A 19,695-nucleotide genomic window follows, 5' to 3' on the forward strand; every position below is an offset into this window, starting at 1 on the left:
CTAAACATAATAACTTCAATAGATGGGTGAGAGTATTAAGGATTGAAAAGACATATGAGGATCCTAGAAAGATTATTCTGCTGGAGTTAAAAGGAAAATACCCTGGAATGTTTCTGGACTGTGTGGTGACAAGATCCCATAGTCGTAACTTAAAGCAAGAAGGGAAAACCAAAGAGAAAGACGAAGGAGATAATAAAATGTGAGGCTGGATGAACACAGCAGGCCAAGCAGCATCTCAGGAGCACAAAAGCTGACGTTTCAGGCCTAGACCCTTCATCAGAGAGGGAGTTTTTGGTCCAGTTTGCTGATACCCTGTTTGATGAGATGGAAAAGGAAAAACCTAAGCAGGTAGAGGATCAGGCAGAGGTCTTTAGTTCTGAAATTCTAACAGAGTTACAACAAAAAGATGAGACAACAAAAGATTCTATCATAAAGCCTGCTTGGAAAAGGGTGTATTCCAGCATGTTATTACCTTAAGGATAAAATGGGCAGATGTTCACCAGGTTGTGTTGCTGATAGAATACAGAGAGGAAGTATTGCGGATAGCACACAAATTACCTGCAGGAGGTCATCGAGCAGTGAGTTGGGCTCAGGCCAAGATACAAAAGCATTTCCATTGGCTGGGATTACATAAGGATGTGGTTGAACTTTGTCTTACCTTACAGCATTCTTAGCTAATATTCCTGACACAAGAGTTTGACTAAGAAAGGTGTTCCTGAATGGAAAACAGCAGAGAAGGCAAAGAACATTCCAGAACACTTGGCTGCAATTTTGAGAAACAAAGTTTATTTTTTTTTCTTATTACATTGGTTTATACAGGTGAGACTTGTATTTACTGGAACAGTATGCCATTCAAATTTTGTTTTATTTGGTAATAGTTAACAGTTGAGGGGGAATTCTTTGACTTATTAGTAGTTCTGTTAATTTGTTCACTGTTAGAGTTAGATAAATAATTTGTTACTTGTTGCTTATAAAGTGATTATCAGGGATTTCCTTTCATTTGACCATCCTCTTTGTGACAATATTGCAACATTTACTTCGACCACTGTTCCCGTATTTTAATGTTACTATTGATGTTACTGCCAAATATTATGCACACTAAAAATGTCATAGCCATGAGTCAGAACTTCAAAGTACTGCAGACTTTTTTTTACCTTCACATTCCAAAGTGTGCTTTTTCTAAGATGGCTGATACAGCCAAAACTAAGTGTGGATGTAAATTAAGTGGTTGACTAAAGAGAGAGAGAGAGAGAGAGAGAGAAAGAGAGAGAGAGATAGAAAGACAGAGAGAGAGATTAATGGAGGCAGAGAGGCAAGTCAGAACTGACTGGATTATGATCTTTTGTGACTATAAAGAGAATGAGGGTCTGACCAACCTCTGCTTCACATCAAGCCATTCCCTGCGGATTATGTCCCAAACTGCAGACACATTTTATGCTTTTATCTTTACAGAATACACAAGGACAGAGGTTGAAAAGCCTGTTTCAACTCTGCTGGAGGGTGCTAGTGGAACTGAACTTCCTCATATAATCCAGCATTACTGTGCTGTGAAGGTCACCATCAAAGAAGATCTCCTAGTCATCTCTGTGTGTAAGTAAATAGACTCTGACTTGGAGTGCTAGGTGTCAGCTCATTAATGAAAGGATGAAAGGAAACAAGGCAACAGAAGAACTCTATCACACTGTAATGATAGAATGCAATCACAGTCAAAAGGAATCAGAACAACTGAATTTCAACTTGCAAAACTAAGGGCCATGAAACAGACTGTTCAACTATTGAAGTCAATCCTACTGGTAACATACTATAACATTCATCTAGCATGAACAATTCAGAGCCTGATCTGTTTAAATCATCTTTAATTTTTATCTTTTTGGAGTATTTCATCTTTCGTGTAGTAATTAATAAGTTCACACTTTGATCATTGAAGAAAGCCTGGTTCAATTGATTCCTTTTAAAATCTAAGTTCATTTGGGTCTGGGGGAAAGGTATTTACAAGGGAAGGGACCTTTTCAAATTAACCTTACTGCAACCTTTCAAGGACATGGGTGAATAAAGAGGAGGAGCGAATCCAACCCTCCTCACCTGGGGGCTTGGAGTATCCTATCCAGAACGAAAACAAAGTGGAGAATCTCACCCAGGGTCTGGTCAGAACAAGTTAACCTGATGCTATTATTTTGTTTTGCTACAAAAACAATGATTACACACTATTAGTGAATACCAATATAGCTACCATTCTTAAGCTATTAATATATAACAATTACTCAGCAACTGTAACCGAATAGGGTTTGTATAAATAAGGGAGGTGAATTCTCTCTTCTGCATGACATCATGTCTATATGAACTGAACCAGCAATCCATGTTCAATATTTCTTTACAATGACTCCATTCCCTTTTAGAGGCTTTTTTAAAAGATTAGAACAGAACAATTGCAAAACAATTTCATCCTGTGATCCCTAGATGACCCCGATTTCAGTGGAGGTGCAGCTTTTACAGAAACTTTATTAAATTTCCAGCTCTATACCAAAGTATCATGTTAATTCCCAAATTATCCCAAACCTGTCAGCAAACCCAGAGCATGTGTCAGAGCTAGGTTCACCCTTTAACCCCTTCAGTATACCTCTTATTGGCTGTGGTCATTTCAAAATTGACAGTTCCCATTCTATTCCTCTGAACATTCTGCTCTCATTTTGACAATATTTCTAATTCCCCCAGCATCCCCCAGCCCCCATGAACCCCGATCCTTCCCACCCTTCCTCAGCACTGAAACACAATGGGAGATCTGGGATTTCTGAAAATGTCTGTTCAGCTACTGCAGTCAATGCTACTGGTGACATATACTATAACATGCAACTGGCATAAACGATTCAGAGACTGAGCTGTATAACCCCTCTTTAATTTTGATCTTTTTGGACCTACCTCGTATTTTTAATCTGTACGTTTTTGCATTATTTGTATTTCATCTCATGTCTAGTGATTAATAAATTCACTCCTTGATAAGTGAAGAAAGCCCAGTTAAATTATTTCCTTCTAAAACATAAGTTCATTTGGGTCTGGGAGAAAGGTATCTAAGGGTTTCCAATTTTCCATCCAACCACCATCTCCTCCACACCCAATAATAATTGGGCTTAATAAATTACAGTTAAATTTTAAACATTTCACTTAATGCTTAATTGACATTATTAATATAGAACTTGCTTATGTCACATGCTAAAAATTGTTTATAATCGATATGATCACAGCCAATGAAACATTATTGGATTACCACTGTTATCGTGTTTGGAAATATTCTGTTGTCCAGGCATTCCCATCATAACCTGAGATGCCTTCCCTTCTCCTGCCTCAGAGATCCATCAGACCTCTGGATGGAGCCTGACACTTACCACAACTTTTAAGTCTTCAATGCACTCCAAACAGTCTGCAAGAAGCTCTCTCTCTGGTACAAATTTAAAACCTTTCAACAAATGAAGGCTTAATGTGCTTTTACTTTCTTCATCCATGGAATGCAGGCTCTGCTGGCAACATCAGGCCAAAGGTTACCCGTTTCGCCATCTCCTTCAGAAGCTGGTGTCGAGCTGGGGGAACCAGCTTGTCTGAGATGCATCTGCTGGAAAGGAGGAAGGTGTAATAAATCACAAATCCAACTTCTTTCACGTACTGAATCTTGAGGTGGGGTTTGGAATAGATGTTCCACGTTGAGAGATATTGTACACTGCACTGGGTAAGATTAACACAGTGTCAACTGCAACATCTATTATTGAACTAACTTCAATTACACCTGCTAACAGAGAGGAAAATACAACATATGCTCACATCTTGTACCAGACTAAAGGTGGGAATGAATAAACAAATGGGTCTAAAGCTAGTCACTGTACATTCAGCATGTTTAAATTGGAACAATAAATCTTGTTAAGAGGTCCTTGGTCTTAACTTTTGCTGAGAGCAGGTCATTTTTCATTTCCTTCTGCTCTTGTGATTTGTTTTGCAAAAATATATTTTAGTCATAGTTGTCAATGTGTACATTAGAAAAACATTTAGATAAGACATTACAGAAAATACTTTCACATTTCTCATTCGAGCATTTACACTCTTGTGCCTTCATCCAAACACAAAGTGGGAACATTTACTAAATGTACCAAGAAACTATTTTCACTCTAATAACATTTTCAGGGGTTCTGTACACCCTCAGGACATCATCACAGAAAGGCTTATTTTGTGGAATTTCCCCACTACTCTGGGGTTGCTCTACAAGAGAAGCAAGCTTGTTCCAAACTCTTATCACCTGACCTCCTTGCAAATTTGGCTGTTGACTACAAATTGCAAAAGAAAAACCTGCATTTCAATAGTGCCTTTTTTGACTGCAGAACTTCCCAAAGCATTTTACAGCTAATTGAGTACTGTTGAAGTGTAGTCACTGTTGTAGCATAGAAAATATTCCCTGAATTTAGCACATAGTAAAGACCACTCTCAAATGCCAGCTGTCTGCAAACTATAAATCTAAGTAATCAGTTTCTGTAGCAGACATCTCACAGCACAATAGATTGACAGCTCCATATTCAAGCAAGGAAATAAATTCTGCTGCATTTAGCTGATTCAGCAGTTCTTGTGATGTGGCAGTGAAGATATGTCAGCGTGTACAATGAATAACCTTCACAAAAAGATTATGATTCAGATCCTTAATCTAATTCAAAGTTATTCAGTCAGGTAAGAACATTTAGTTTTACGTTCCAAGTTTAAGAAATGTGCTGTTCTAACTTCCAGTGGCTGCTTAATTTTTAACTTTATAATAAACATGATTCATGGGATTTAGCCTGTTCCTTAGTCTGAAAAGGTGACCGTCAGTAAGTGAGTAACAAGGGCATTGGTTGAAAGCCTGGGCACAGCCAGATGTTGCTGTGCCTGAGTGTGCATGAGTTGGAGATGTGCAGGGTGAGTATCACTGGTGCAGACTGAACATCGTAACATAATACTTCTTAATTAGTTTGTGAGATGTGGGCGTCGCTTGCTGACCAGCACTTATTTCCTGTCCTTAGTTACCCATGAGAAGGTGGGGGTGAGCTGCCTTCTTGAACTGCTGTAGTCCATGTGATGTAGGTTGACCCACAATGCCATTGGGAAGGGAAGTTGAGGATTTTGACAGTGACGGTGAAGGAATGGCAATATTTTTCCATGTCAAGATGGTGAGTGGATGGAGGGGAACTTTCTGGGTTCCTATATATCTGTTGCCTTTGTCCATCAAGATGGAAGTGGTCATGAGTTTGGAAGATGCTGTCTGAGGATCTTTGGTGACTTTTTGCAGTGCATCTTATAGATAGAGCACATTTCTGCTACTGAGTGTCGGTGGTGGAAGGAGTGGATGTTTGTGGATGCAGTGCTAATCAAGTGGGCTGCTTTATCCTGGATAGTGTCAAGCTTCTTGTGTGTTGGTGGAGCTGTCCCCATCCAGGCATATGGTGGAAAGGTCATGGGCACTTCGGAAGTGAAAAATATACAACATCAGTGGAGACAAACTTGGTGAGTATTGATCACTTTATCAGAAATGGGCACAAGAGCAATTAGGAATATAGGAACCAGAGTGGGCCATTCAGCTCCACCATTGAATTTGATCACAGATGATGATCCAAACCAGTACCTTGTTCCCACTTTCTCTCCATAATCTTTGATTCCGTTAGCTCTAAGAACGATATTTAACTTCTTCATGAAAACATTCAATGTTTTGATTTTAACCACGGTCTGTGGCAGAGAATTCCACAGGTTCACCTGACTCTGGGTGAAGACATTTCTCCTCAGCTCAGTCCTAAATGATTTACTTCTGGACATCTTGCCACCAGGAGCATCTTTCCTGCATTTCCCCTGACTAGTCCTGTTAGAATTTTACAGGCTGCTGGGAAATCCTCCAACAACATTCTCCTAATCTCCAGTGAATACAGTCATACAATCCAAGCTGATCCAGCCTCTCTTCATACATCAGCCCTGCCATCCCAGGAGGTATATATACTATGGAGTTTGTGTAGACAAAATGCCTGTGTTCAAAAAACATAATTCTCTTTGAAGAGTATGTGTTTGCGAACATTATAGTATGAACGCGAACAACCCAAAATATTTACAGCAGGTTAGACCCCTAACTGGATAACAGTGTTGATAAATGCAGTGAGAAATTCTAATAAAATCAGTGAACTTGTTGTAATCCTTGTTTGTTTGTCAAATCTTTAATAGAATCAGGAGCTTGCAGGATGGGTGAATCTGACTCAATCACTTGGTTGTAAAGATGCTATAAAATCAATTGGAATGAGTTAAAATTGCAAATGCATGGTTTTACTTTCAATCACTTCTCTACATTTCAATCTTTAGAGATAAATTGCCTGGAGGATATTCAGAAAAAAAAACAAGGAGGTTTCCTGTTAAATGTTCTGCCCCAAACAGCAACAAATTACTAATTAGGTGCAACCGTTTTTCTCAAAATGGCTACCATGATGCATTCCTTACTGTGTCTCGAGGTGATTAATTGCTTATAAAACACTGTTTCCAGCAGATCTGATGAAAGACTATAAATGAGATCTTCTTCCTTACACAGTGAAAACATAAAGTAAAAGCTTAACTGGGGTTTGTTAGAACTGAATCTCCAGATTTTAATGACTTGGTGTAGATTTCCAGCTTCCATTCCTGTCACCACCTCAGACTGTTTTACATTCTCCCTGCAGCCAAGGGCCTGCTGCTGCATCTGAGACAGAAATCTATCTCTTGTGTAATTTCACAGATTTTAATCACAGCCTTTAAATAACAGATATAAAAATTCCACTGATAGAGATGAGGAAAGGTTGGTCACCTGCTTGTTGCCACAGCGACCAATCCCACAGTTTGACTGTCTCTCCCTGCTTTGGGGGCTGTTGCCTGGGGAGGATCCTGGGGAGAGAGAGGGGGCATGTTCTGTGTGATACTGAGGGTGGATTTTATCCCTCGTTGAGAAGCTTAGAGCACAGTCGCGCTCCCTATGCCCATTGTCCTGGTGACTGGGAAGTCTTGGGGCCACAATTGATTTTGTTGACCCCAGGGTACAGACAGAAGCAACAAGGTACAGTTTCCCCACCTCATTTTGCACTCACATTGAAAACAGAATGATCTCAGCACTGGGTGACAGCTGCATTTGAGCTTCCTAAAAAAATGACAAATTTATCTGAGGTCTGGGGAAAATTCATAATGTCATGAAAGTACTTCACAGGGTCATGCACACTGTGAACTATCTTTTTGCTGTGTTTGCTTGCAGGAAATGCAGTGGCCAACTTATGCACAGTGAGATCCCACAGCCAGTTACCATGTTCATGGCCAGATTTTCTTTTTCTGATTTTGACTAAAGAACTGGCCAGGACATTTGAAGGGAGGTCAGCTATAGAGAGGGCATGTGGGCCTGCAATTTAATGCTTTGTCCAAAAGGCAGCCAATTTTGGTAGTGGGTGCTCTCTCAATACTGCAATTAAACAGTCAGCCAAAGTTTAAATCTAGGACTTTCTCTCTGAGAAGTGAAACCCTATAAGCCATGGCTGACATAGTCATGTTCACTGATGGTGAAAGAAAAACTTTGCAAAGGGACTTTTGGGGTAAACAGAACAGACAAAATCCAACAATGAACAACAAGTTAGTTGTTATCAGAGTGAGACCCAAAACTAATGGGACACCCAGTGTTTTAGATGAGGGGTTTAGGCTAACAAGTAACACCACGTCACAGTTCTCCACATTCAGCTAAAGTTGAAACATCATTGCGGCTGTGAATTCTGACTCACGTTCTGAAAAGCTCTGTGTTGGGACGTTTGGGATGTGAGAGTCTGACACTGAATCCTGCTCCACAGGATTAACTACCTTTACTTCTTGTCATTTCCTAGAAGCCCAACATGGCAAGGTTGGAGACATAACGTTGTGTTGGGGCAGCTTTGTGTTTCTTGGCAAACATCTGAAACCGCCATGTACCATGAGGGAAATAAAACAGTCAGTCCGAGTTATCCCAAATTGGAAAGGTCACCATCTGAACATCTCCCGGATTGATGCAGAGGCTCCTTTTACTGTTTCTGCCAGTTTTGGTAATGCTACACATCTGAAAACTGAAGATGATGATTTACTCAGAATAATGCACTGACACATTTTGCAAAGCAGCATATCACTAAGAACCTTTTTCACAGAGGAAGTGATCACTGACTGGCTTTCTTCCTTCCTCCTACTGTTCCTTCATCCACATTGGAATTAAGCTTTCAATGTGTTAATCCACAAGCCAGAGCAGAGACTTGAAGAGGCTTTAGAATTGATTCTTTCTGAATGGTGCCAGTAAACATACCGGGTAAAACTGAATCAGGCCAATTTTCCAGCACGTTTTACTCTGTAGCCTATCCTGTTTAAACAGACAATGGGTAAACGTTGCACTGTGTTTGAATCCTCAATTCCCTGCCAAGCCGTGCCCCACATGTCGAGATGCTTTTGGATCCTAGACAGCCTTCCTGTGCTCCTGGGACATGGGGCACCCTTCTCTCATCTTGGGGACACATGCAAGGCCGCCCTCGTAGCAGAAGCCAAATTTACTTAAAGACTCCTGATTAGACCCTCACACCAACCAAAGAGTAGGCAGCTCTGTGCCAGCTTCCTGTAAATTAAGTTCACAAACAGATTCAGCCACACAGGGGACACATGTATAGTTCCGATGGGATGATGTACAGGTGAACACAGATCAGGGTGTACACCAGATACGTGGCGCATGGTTATAACTGTCCAGGAGTACATCGGAAAGTGTTACATCACCGCAAAGGGAGTTGGTTCTGGTCCTGATCCCGTGTTTCTGCTAGTCAGTGATCGGTTTGAAAATTCAGCCCTGACCCCTCAGATGTTACAATCTGTTTAGTTAAAGCCTGGGTTGAGTTTCACATAATTGGACTACAGGAGATGCTTAAAATGCCTGTCACAACCCTGCACCATGGTGATGCAGGCAGATTAAATCAATCACTCAGTTTACATGTTATTACCCAGTGATTTTGTAAGCTATATAAAACCACACTGATAACTATTGCTGATAGCTGTTAGTTATAAATACAATTTTACAAAAATAGAGTGGCTTTTAACAAAATCTCAAGTGAGGTGTTTATTTCCACCAATTAACAAAACATCTCATTCACAGTAACTCCTGATAACTGCCAGTTATTCTCTCTGTTTCAGTTTGCTGTATTTTTAGCTATAGGCATTGGAAGCACAGATTATATTCTGTATGTGATAGTCCTCTTGTATGTTGTATTCTTCCTCTATATATTACAGAATAAATTTGTATAAGACTATAAAATATAAGAGCAGAATTAAGCCATTCAGCCCATCAAGTCTGCTCCACTACTAAATTATGGCTGAGATGTTTCTCAACCCCATTCTACTGCCTTCTCTCAATAACAGAGAACATAGAACATTACAGCAGAGTACAGGCCCTTCGGCCCTCGATGTTGTGCCGACCTGTCATACCGATCTCAAGCCCATCTAACCTACACTATTCCATGTACGTCCATATGCTTGTCCAATGACGACTTAAATGTACCTGAAGTTGGCGAATCTACCACCATTGCGGGCAAAGCGTTCCATTCCCTTACTACTCTCTGAGTAAAGAAACTACCTCTGACATCTGTCCTATATCTTTCACCCCTCAATTTAAAGCTATGCCCCCTCATGCTCGCTGTCACCATCCTAGGAAAACGGCTCTCCCTATCCACCCTATCTAACCCTCTGATTATGTTATAAGTCTCAATTAAGTCACCTCTCAACCTTCTTCTCGCTAACGAAAACAGCCTCAAGTCCCTCAGCCTTTCCTCATAAGACCTTCCCTCCATACCAGGCAACATCCTAGTAAATCTCCTCTGCACCCTTTCCAAAGCTTCCACATCCTTCTTATAATGCGGTGACCAGAACTGTACGCAATACTCCAAGTGCGGCCGCACCAGAGTTTTGTACAGCTGCAGCATAACCCTTGATCACCTTACTAATCTAGAACATATCTATCTCTGTCTTAAATACATTCAATGACTGGGCCTCCACAGCTTTCTGCGACAATGAATTCCACAGATTCAGTATCATTTGGCTGACAACATTCCTCCTCACCTCAGTTCTAAGGTGCAGTCCCTTTAATCTGAGGTTGCGAACTCGGGCCCTAGTGTCTGCTTGCCAGTGGAAACATCTGCTTCGCATCCATTCTATCCAGCCTCTCAATATTCTGTAAGCTTCAATGAGACCACCCCCTCATCCTTCTAAACTCCATTGAGTACCGACCCAAAGTCCGTACATAACAAGACCTTCATTGTTGGGATTATTCTTTTAAACCTCCTCTGGACCCCCTCCAACTTCAGCACAGCCTTCCTTAGATGTGGGGCCCAAAATTGCTCACAGTATCCCAAATGTGGTCTGACCAGACCCTTATTCAGCCTCAGCAGTACATCTCTCCTCTTGTATTCTAGCCCTGTTCAAATGAATACTAACACTGCAGCTACCTTCCTAACTGCCACCTGAATCTGCCTATTAACTTTGAGAATCCTGAACTAAAATTCAAGTTCCATTGTGTTTCAGATTTCCAAAGCCTTTTCCTATTTAAAAAAAGTTTATGCCTCTATTCTTTCTTATTTCTTTATTCCTTTATTTTTCTGCCATTATATTCTATTTTCTTGTTTATTTTTCTGTTTTAAAGTGGCACCAGAGAGTGGCAACACTATACAACATTTTCACTACATTTTGTAACAGAATGCACATGACATTAAATAAATCAATTCAAATTATAGTGCATAACCTCACACCCTCCCACATTGTATTCCATCTGCCATGTCTTTGACCATTCTCCCCAGCCTGTCAATGTTCCTCTGCAATCTCCCTGCTTCCTAAACACTACCTGACCCTCCTCCTAACTTTGTGGCAAGTACAAACTTAGCAACAATTCCCTCAATTCCTTTGTCCAGATCGTTAATGTACAACATAAACAGTTATGCTCCCAACACTGACACCTGTGGAACTCCCCTCGTCACCAGCTGCCATCCTGAAAAAGACCCCTTTATCATCACTCTCCACTTTCTGTCAGACAGTCAATCTTCTATCCATGCCAGTACCTTATGTTTCACACCCATGGGCTCTTATCTTATTTAGCAGCCTCCTGTGAGGCACCAAACAGATAATTTTCACTGGGTTTCCATTGTTTAACTTGCTCATTACCTCTTGAAAGAATTCTAACAGATTTGTCAGGCATGTCCACCCCTTGATGAAGCTGTGCCTGACTGAGCCCAAGTTTACCAAATCACTTGCAAGTTCTCCACACCTCATTCTTAACAGTGGTCTCTAAAATTTTACCAATGACCAAGATCAGGCTAACCAGCCTATAATTTCCTGTCTTCTGCCAAACTCCCTTCTTAAATAGGGGTGGTATATTAACAATTTTCCAGTTCCCTGGGACCCTTCCTGCTTCCATGTTTCCTGAAAGATCACTACCAATGCCTCTACAATCTCCTCAGCAATCTCCTTCCGAACTCTGAGATGTAGTCCATCTGGTCTAGGTGATTTATCCACCATCAGACCTTTCTGCTTCCCCAGCACCTTTTCCTTAGTGATGGCCACTACAGTCATCTCTACCTCCTTACTCTCTTTAAGTTCTGGTATGTTGCTGGTGAGTTCCCCTATGAGAACTGATGTAAAGCACCTATTCAGTTCCTCCACCATTTCTTTGTTCCCATTACTACTTCTCCAGCCTCATTTTCCAATGGTTCAATGTCCACTTTTGCCTCTCTCTTACCTTCTATTTATATCCAAAAGAAAATCTCTTGCAATCTTCTTTTATATTACTAGCTGGCTTAGCCTTATATTTTATCTTCTCCCCCTTATTGCTTTTTCAGTGATCCTTTGCTAGGTTTTTTAAGGCTTCCCAATTCTTTGACACCCCACTAATCTTCACCACATTTTATATTTTTCCTTTGGTTTTTATGCTGTCCCTGATTTCCCGTCAGCTATGGTTACCTTATTCTCCCCTAAAAATGTTTCTTCCTGTTTGGGATGAGTTTTTGCTGTGCCTTCCCAGAAACTCTTACCATGAATGCTCCACCATCTTCCCTGCTAGGCTCCCCTTCCAACCAACTCTGGCCAGCTACTCCCTCATGTCTTCGCAGTTATCTTCACTCAGTTGTAATTCTGTTACATCTGATTCTACCTTCTCCCTCTCAATATGCGGAATGAATTCTATCATATTATGGTCTCTGTTCCCTAAGGGCTCCTTCACCTTAAGATCCCTTACAACTCTGCCTCAGTACACATCATTAAATTCAGAATTGCCTGTTCCCTAGTGGACTCTACCATAAGCTGCTCCAAAAAAAAATCTGGTACACATTCCATGAATTCCTTTCTTGAGATCTGCTACCACCCTGATTTTCCCAGTTCACCTATCTTCTATGATTGTTGTCATAGTGCCTTTCTTACATGCCTTTTGTATCACCTGATTTATTTGCTTCCCCACACCCTGACTACTGCTTAGAGGCTTGTACATAACTCCCGTCAGAAACCATTTTTCTTTGCAGTTCCTCAAGGTTACCCACATAGATTCTTCCAACTTGATATCACTTCTTGCTATCGGCTTAATTTTATTTCTTCCTAACAATGTAATCCTGCCCCCTCTGCCCATTGGCCTATCCTTTTGACAGGACATGTAACCTTGGATATTTAGTTCCCAGCCCTGATCCCATGACAGCCACATCTCTGTGATACCAACAGCTTTGTACCCCCCAATTCCAAATCTGTGCCACGAGCTCATTTAACATAGATTACAAAGTGTAGAGCTGGATGAACACAACAGGCCAAGCAGCATCTTAGTAGCACAAAAGCTGATGCTTCGGGCCTAGACCCTTCATCAGAAAAGCTCATTTACTTCAGTTTGTATATCCACATTTATGAACAATACCCTCAGTCCTGCATTGATTGTCCTCCTTTTCATAGTTGTCCCTGTGTTCTCTGAAACACGGGGTGGAAGCACAGTTTTAAGTAAAGCTCCCGAAGGTAATGGTGGCTACAAAAGAGTGCAGGAGGCATCTGGAGCATGAGATGGCTATGTTGAGGGTCATTATAGGTGAAGGGTTATCAGGTTGAGTCACCTTGGGTGCTCCATGGTAAATTTGAGAGGGAGACATTATTGCATGAAATCACACAGTTGTGTGAACAGGACAATTGAAATATTTCAGTTATCCTAAATTTCTGTGATTTGGGCAGCCTGTGAGAAGATTATTTTTTATAATAGACTATCAAATGTGATGGTTAAATCTGGTTTCCAATCCTCGTGGACAGACTATCTTCACAGTTTACTCTTTCTTGAAGCTGGCTTCCGCCTTCTTCATGCTTTTCAGACTTGATGATTTTTCTACGAAGCTTGAATTTATTGTTCCACTCAACACTGTCATTTGCTCAGTTAATCTTTAATCTTTCATCTCTAATCCTGGCATAAAGGTATCATCATCATCCAGTCATTCAAACACCTTAAATAAATCTCTTTAAAAATATTATTTAATTCCTACCTTTCAAGGAATTATGTGTGATTTATTTATTAAGAGTCTCCATTAATCTTATTCTGTCTCCTGTGAGAAGGAGCTCTATAAGGCTGATTCTATTCTACACTCCCATTCACATTGGCCCTGCATTGGGCTCTTGACATGCTGCTAGCTAGGACAATGACATTTTAGAAGGGCAACAGGGGAAGAGAAGGGGAGCAGAAAGGGGTGGGGGAGTAGGTGGAGGAGATGGAGAGTGTAGGGGGAAAGGAGAAAGCAGTGAACATTGTTGAAGGATAGGACTGCCTTGACGGGCCAAGATAGGATGAGGAGAACGAGGGGTGGACAGTCCTGCTTGGTCTGAGTGACAGGATGCTCTATAATTCCCCTGGAGTGCCAGAATATCTTTCACATCCGAGGAACCTCACCAGGGCTCCTTCAATAGCAACTTCACAAAAAAATAGTTCGGATCCTCAGCCCTGCCCTGCTATTTGACAGTGTCATGGCCAATCCAATACTCCTCATGTTCTCTTTCCTGCCTTTTCCCTTGTAGCCCTTTATTCCCCAGCCGGTCAAGAATCATTTTCTCTCAGGTGTAAATATACACAAGGATCTATTCCCATAGCTCCCTGCAACAAGGAGCTCCAAAGACCCTCAATCCTCTAAGAGAAGAAATTCCTTCTCAAGTCAGTCTTAAATTGGTTCCCCTTCATTCTGAGACTATGCCATCTGGTTCAAGGCTCTCCCGGGAGGGGAGACATCCTCTCAGCACTTACTCTGTCAAGCCCCTTAAGAATCCTTAATGTTTCAACGAAATCACCTCTCATTCTTCTAAACTCCAGTGATTGGAATTCCAACCTGTTTAATCTTTGTTTGAAAGACAATCCCTCCATATCTGGGATCATCCTAGTGAACCTTCTCTGAACTGCCGCCAATAAAATAATAACTTTCCCTGAATAAGGGGACCAAAACTGCTCACAGTACTCCAGATGTGGTCTCACTAGCACCTTGTACAGCTGCAATGAGACTTCCTCACTCTTACACTCCAGCTTCCTTGAAATGAGGGGAAACATTCCATTAGTCTTCCTGATTATCTGTGGTCCCTGTATGCTAACTTTCTGTGCTTTGTATACAAGTCCCCGCTAGTCCCTTTGTGATGTAGTTTTATGCAGTTTTCTTCATTAAAGTAACACTTTTGGTCTCTCTCCAAAATGAACAACTTCACATTTTCCCACATTATACTCCATTTACCAACATTTTGCCCACTTACTTAACCTATCAATACCTCTCTGTAAACTGCGTGTATCCATTTCACAACGTGTCTTTCCAACTGTTCTTGTGTTGTCCGCAAATTTGCTTACAGTACATTCACTTCCTTTCTTCAAGTCATTGATAATATACTGTAAGCAGTTGTGGGCCCAGCACTGGTCCCTGTGGATCCTACTGACCTGAGAAAGAAATCCTTGTCCCCACTCACTGTTTTCTGGCCATGAGCCAATTCTCTATCCATGCCAATATACCACCTCCAACACCGTGGGCTCTTATCTTTTGACTTAACCTTTTGTGAGGTACCTTGTTGGATGCCGTTTCAAAACCCAAATACAACATATTTACTGGTTCCCCTCAATCCACTCTGGTTGAGACTTTGTCAAAAAACTGTAATAAATTCGTCAGGCACAATTTGCCATTCATGAAGTCATGCTGCCTCTGCTTGATTAGATTATGATTTAGCAAATATTCTGCTATTACTTATTAATGATTGATTCCAATATTTTTCCAATAATAGATGTTCAATTAAATGGTCGATAGTCACCCACTTCTTCCCTCCCTCCCTTTTTGAATACAAGTGTCACATTAATCCAATGATTTTTGAAAAATTACAACCAACCCATCCATTATCTCTGTAGTAACTTGTTTTACGATTCTAGGATGCAAACCATCAGGGCCAGAGGACGCATCTGCCTTTTGTCCCAATAGTTTGTCTAACAAGTACTTCTTTAGTGATATTGATGGTACTTAATTCTGCCCCATAATCTATGAAGTTTGCAGTATCTTACAACATAAAGACTGATGAAAAATATCTACTCAACTCTTCTGCCATATCCTTGGTCCCCATAACTGTCTCCCCCTACCCCAGATTCATTGTCTAGGGAGCTGATGCTCACTTTGACCTTTGTCTTCCTTTGTTGGAAGGAACTATTGTTGTCAGTTTTAATATTACCTCATTAGTTTCCCCTAGAATTTAAATGAAGATGTTTACAACCCAAAACCTTTCCCACCAAGAAGGACAAAAGCAGCAGGTGCTTCGGAGTATTAGCACCTGTAGGTTCTTCACTGGAACCTCCTCGAAAAATAAGTAAGATATTTGGCAAGAAGCCTTCAGAATCAGATCTGTATGCACTGTTCGCAAATTAAAGATTCTTATTTACTTCCTTCTAGATTCCCTCAAGTGGTACACATACAGGAAATACACTGCACCCTCCAAGCCACTCACCATTCTGACTTGGAAATATATTGCCATTCCTTCAGTGTCTTTGGGTCAAAATCCTGGAATTCCCTCCGTAAGGGCATTGTGGGTCTACCCTACAGTACACAGACTGCAGCAGTTCAAGAAGGAAGCTCACCCCCATCTTCTCAAGGGACAACTAAGGAGAGGCAATAAACACTGATATTAGCAGTGATGTCCACATCCCATGAATGAATTATAAAAAGGTCTGTGGCCATCAATTCTACTGGTGGTTTTAAGTGGTGGGTTTGTGATATTTTCAGCTGATCATGTGTTTGACGCACACCATTGTCTAAACTCATTCCAACGCACAACTGTCTCATTCCAATTCTGTTCCTTTACCTGGGTTTATGATATGAAGATCTTTGGGCACTACATGGTGTCATTTCTCCCTGTTTTATTTGCTAGCACACTGTAACAGAAATAAGGAAATGTCTATTAAGCTGACTGACCTCTTCAATCCCACCCTTTCTGCTCAATGCTGCAAATCAACTGGAGTTGAAAGGAGAGAGGTGAGCCTTTCAATGCTTTCTTGCATGTTAAAATGACCAGGTGCTACATAAAGGTGCTGCAGGATGATTCAAACTGAGGTTCACTGATCCTTGATTCTGTAAATTGTGCAGGTACCTCAGACCATGATTGCCTGTAAGAGCTGCTTGCTGCTGTGATTCTCTTGATTGTAATGTGCAGGCTTCTAACTGATGCAGGTGACAATGTTCAATAGATCCCTCACATAAACCTGGCATCATTCTCCAGCATTGGAGCCAATCGCACCAGCCGGCCCTTCCCTCTCTCAGCTGGGATCCATTGGTTAGTGAGTAGGCCCCAGGACTCTGACTGAATTTTCTGCTCAGAATAATTGAGAACAGAAAACTGCCATTTAGAGTCACAGAGTCATACAGCACAGAAACAGGCCCTTTGGTCCAACCAGTCCATGTCGACGATAACGTCAAACTAAACTATTTCCACCTGCCTGCTCATGGCCCATTGTCTTCTGATGGCTCTCTGAATGAGCAACCCAGTCGTCACTTGCCAACCACGACTTCCCATCAATCCCAAGAATCCACCTCCACCCCTACACCCTGCTCCACTCCCCACTCCACCCAATTATTCCTTAAAATCCTGCAACCTTTCTTTTTCAACCATCATTCTAATTTACTTTGGAAAGTTATTATTGAATCTTCTTCCACAGGCCTTTCAGGCAGTGTATTCCGGACCACCCTCTTTCTTCTATTCTCTGGAAAAACAGGATATTCCTGTCTCTGTGACACAAGTGAGAAGTCCTTCCATAAAATCATAGAATCATACAGTATGGAAGAGGCCCTTCAGTCTATTGAGTCTGTACTGTCACAAATATACTACACCCCAAATTATCCCTCTTTCAAGGATTTGGCCCACAGCCTTTAATGATATGACATTTCAGTTGCTCATCCAAATGCTTTTTTAAAGATTGTTGCATTTCCTGTCTCAACAACCCTCCCAGGCAGTGCATTCCAGAAGCCCTTCACCCTCTGAGTGAAAAAAACTTTCCTCTCGTACCCTGTAAAACTTCTATCCTTTCATCTTATATAGATGTCATGACCCTAGCGTGTACCCAGGTCCTGTTAACAAACTGCGCAGAGTGCCTTAAAGGTCAGTGTTAATGTTCCATGGAATAGCAGAGAGTCACTTCACTCTGAGCCCTCAGTTACATCATCATTTCTTCTGAATGAGTCTGAAAAGTGAAATGTATCAGAGCACAGGACAGTCATACTCATCCCCATCATTATCGGATAAGTAAACATGGATTTTTTAGTTGGAAGCTGAGATCTGGTCTGATGTTTAGCTCTGCACCTGCTGAGGCCAACAAAAAGAACCACATCCCTCCTATGGCAGCACAGGAAGTGAAGTTGGGTGGTGCCTGGTCGTGTACCTCACTAGCACATGGAGGAGTATATTTAACCCCTGGGCCCTCGGTACAGATCCTGGGAGCTGCCAATGGATAGAGGATTTCTGAGCAGTGCTCTCCCCGAGAGTTGGTTTAGGATTCTCCTCCCTTTGAAAAAGATCCTTCTGCTCTTGATCACTACCAAATATGGCAAGATTGGGCTCGGAACATGGCTGACTTGTGTAAGGGGTGTGCAACAACCTGGGATTTTAGCTACACCCCCACAATTGCCCCTCATACCTCGACCTGTGACTCCTATGGCTCCGCGCTCTGCACGCAATTCTCAGCCTTCCCATTTCTTTAGATCTCTCCCCCAAATATTTCCCCTGCCAGCCTCATTTCTCACCTTCAAATGCCATCTCAGACCCCACACTTGGGATCAATAGGGATCTCCCGCCACCTTCTCCTCACTCCACGCACCATTTCCCCAGCTTCTACCTTGTCCCCTGCCATATTCTTGACCATATTTAAACAATTCTTTTATTCCCTGACTCAGTTTAGCAGGAGTTAAGGATGGGGGCTGCTGTGAGCAATTGCAGGAGAGGACATGAATCATTCAGGGCCTGCCTGAGGGGAATGCCAAATTTGATTTGTAGATTGCATGAGCTGCACTGCTCACCTTGTCCATCAATAAAGAAATCATCATCTTTGTGGCTGCGATTCTCTGGGTTTGCAGAAACAGCCAAGGCCCTCTGGGTTCCACAGACTGAGTGTGTTATTCTCAGGTTCCCTGCTTTCATCAGCCACAGAGAGCTCCCAGCCACACAGGTTGCTGCAGAAATAATGTAGCACCAGAAATGTCTTTCTCTCTGCATCTTCCTTCTGTAGCATGAAGGTGCTGCCCTCCCCAGTTAAGCAGATTTTATTTAAAAATAAAAAAGGGCAGGGAGGTTACTGTGGCACTATACATGAGCATGCTGCTGACCCCATGTTTCTTTAGGCAGGGAAGGGGGGCAGGACACGATGGAGATCAAAGGGTGGAACCTCTGATTTAACGCCCTCTCCCCCGAAAATTCGGCAGGTTTGAAAGAATGCAATTATTTTATACAAAGGACTGTAATATAGTAGAATGTATTTGGTGTTTGAAGCAGAAACAGGTTACGTCAAGTATTGAAACAAAGAAAAGGATGCAGGAATGGATATGGTAAGTGTGATTTCAGTATAGCTCGTGTGAGGGATTAACACGACTATGGTCTTCTAGGCTTTGTTTCATTGTGGTGAGCTTTGTCCAAACCTTCTCTTTTTGAACGTATATCAGCTCCTTCACAGACAACCATCTCCAAGCCTGAGAACTGCAGTGTGAAGGGAATCCTCTTCTCGCTTTCCACCGTCATTTAATCTGTTACTTTATTAAAACTAAAAGGCAAAGGCTATCTGGCAGGGTACAGTAACTCAGTACAATACAGCAGCTTCAGGAAGAGCAGTGAGAGAAAGAACATCAGAGGTAACAAGGTGTAGAGCTACATGAACACAGCAGGCCAAGCAGCATCAGAGGAGCAGGAAGGCTGATGTTTCAGGCTTAGACCCTTCTTCAGAAATGGGTGGGGGGGGGGGGTGCGGAAGGGGATTCTGAAATAAATAGGGAGAGAGGGGGAGGCAGATAGAAGATGGATAAAGGAGAAGATAGGTGGAGACGTGACAGACAGGTCAAAGAGGCGGGGATGGAGCCAGTAAAGGTGAGTGTAGGTGGGGAGTTAGGGAGGAGATACGTCAGTCCAGGGAGGACAGACAGGTCAAGGGGGCAGGAA

General features: G+C 41.8%; 1 protein-coding gene across 3 annotated transcripts in view; it reads right to left on the reverse strand.

Annotated features, from left to right (window-relative positions):
- Window positions 1-764: 764 nt before the first annotated feature.
- LOC125447830 (trafficking protein particle complex subunit 6b-like) overlaps window positions 765-19,695 on the reverse strand; it is a 47,714-nt gene continuing 28,783 nt past the window's right edge. For 2 of the 3 annotated variants that reach the window (XM_059640923.1, XM_059640922.1), the window contains one exon: window positions 765-3,601. In XM_059640923.1, the coding sequence (XP_059496906.1) occupies window positions 3,470-3,601 (132 nt within the window). In that variant the 3' untranslated portion in view covers window positions 765-3,469. Of the gene's footprint in view, window positions 3,605-19,695 lie in introns of all 3 variants that reach the window. The other variant, XM_059640921.1, reaches the window with a different exon arrangement.

This window comes from Stegostoma tigrinum, chromosome 39 (assembly GCF_030684315.1).
Source record: "Stegostoma tigrinum isolate sSteTig4 chromosome 39, sSteTig4.hap1, whole genome shotgun sequence".
Classification (NCBI taxonomy): Eukaryota; Metazoa; Chordata; class Chondrichthyes; order Orectolobiformes; family Stegostomatidae; genus Stegostoma; species Stegostoma tigrinum.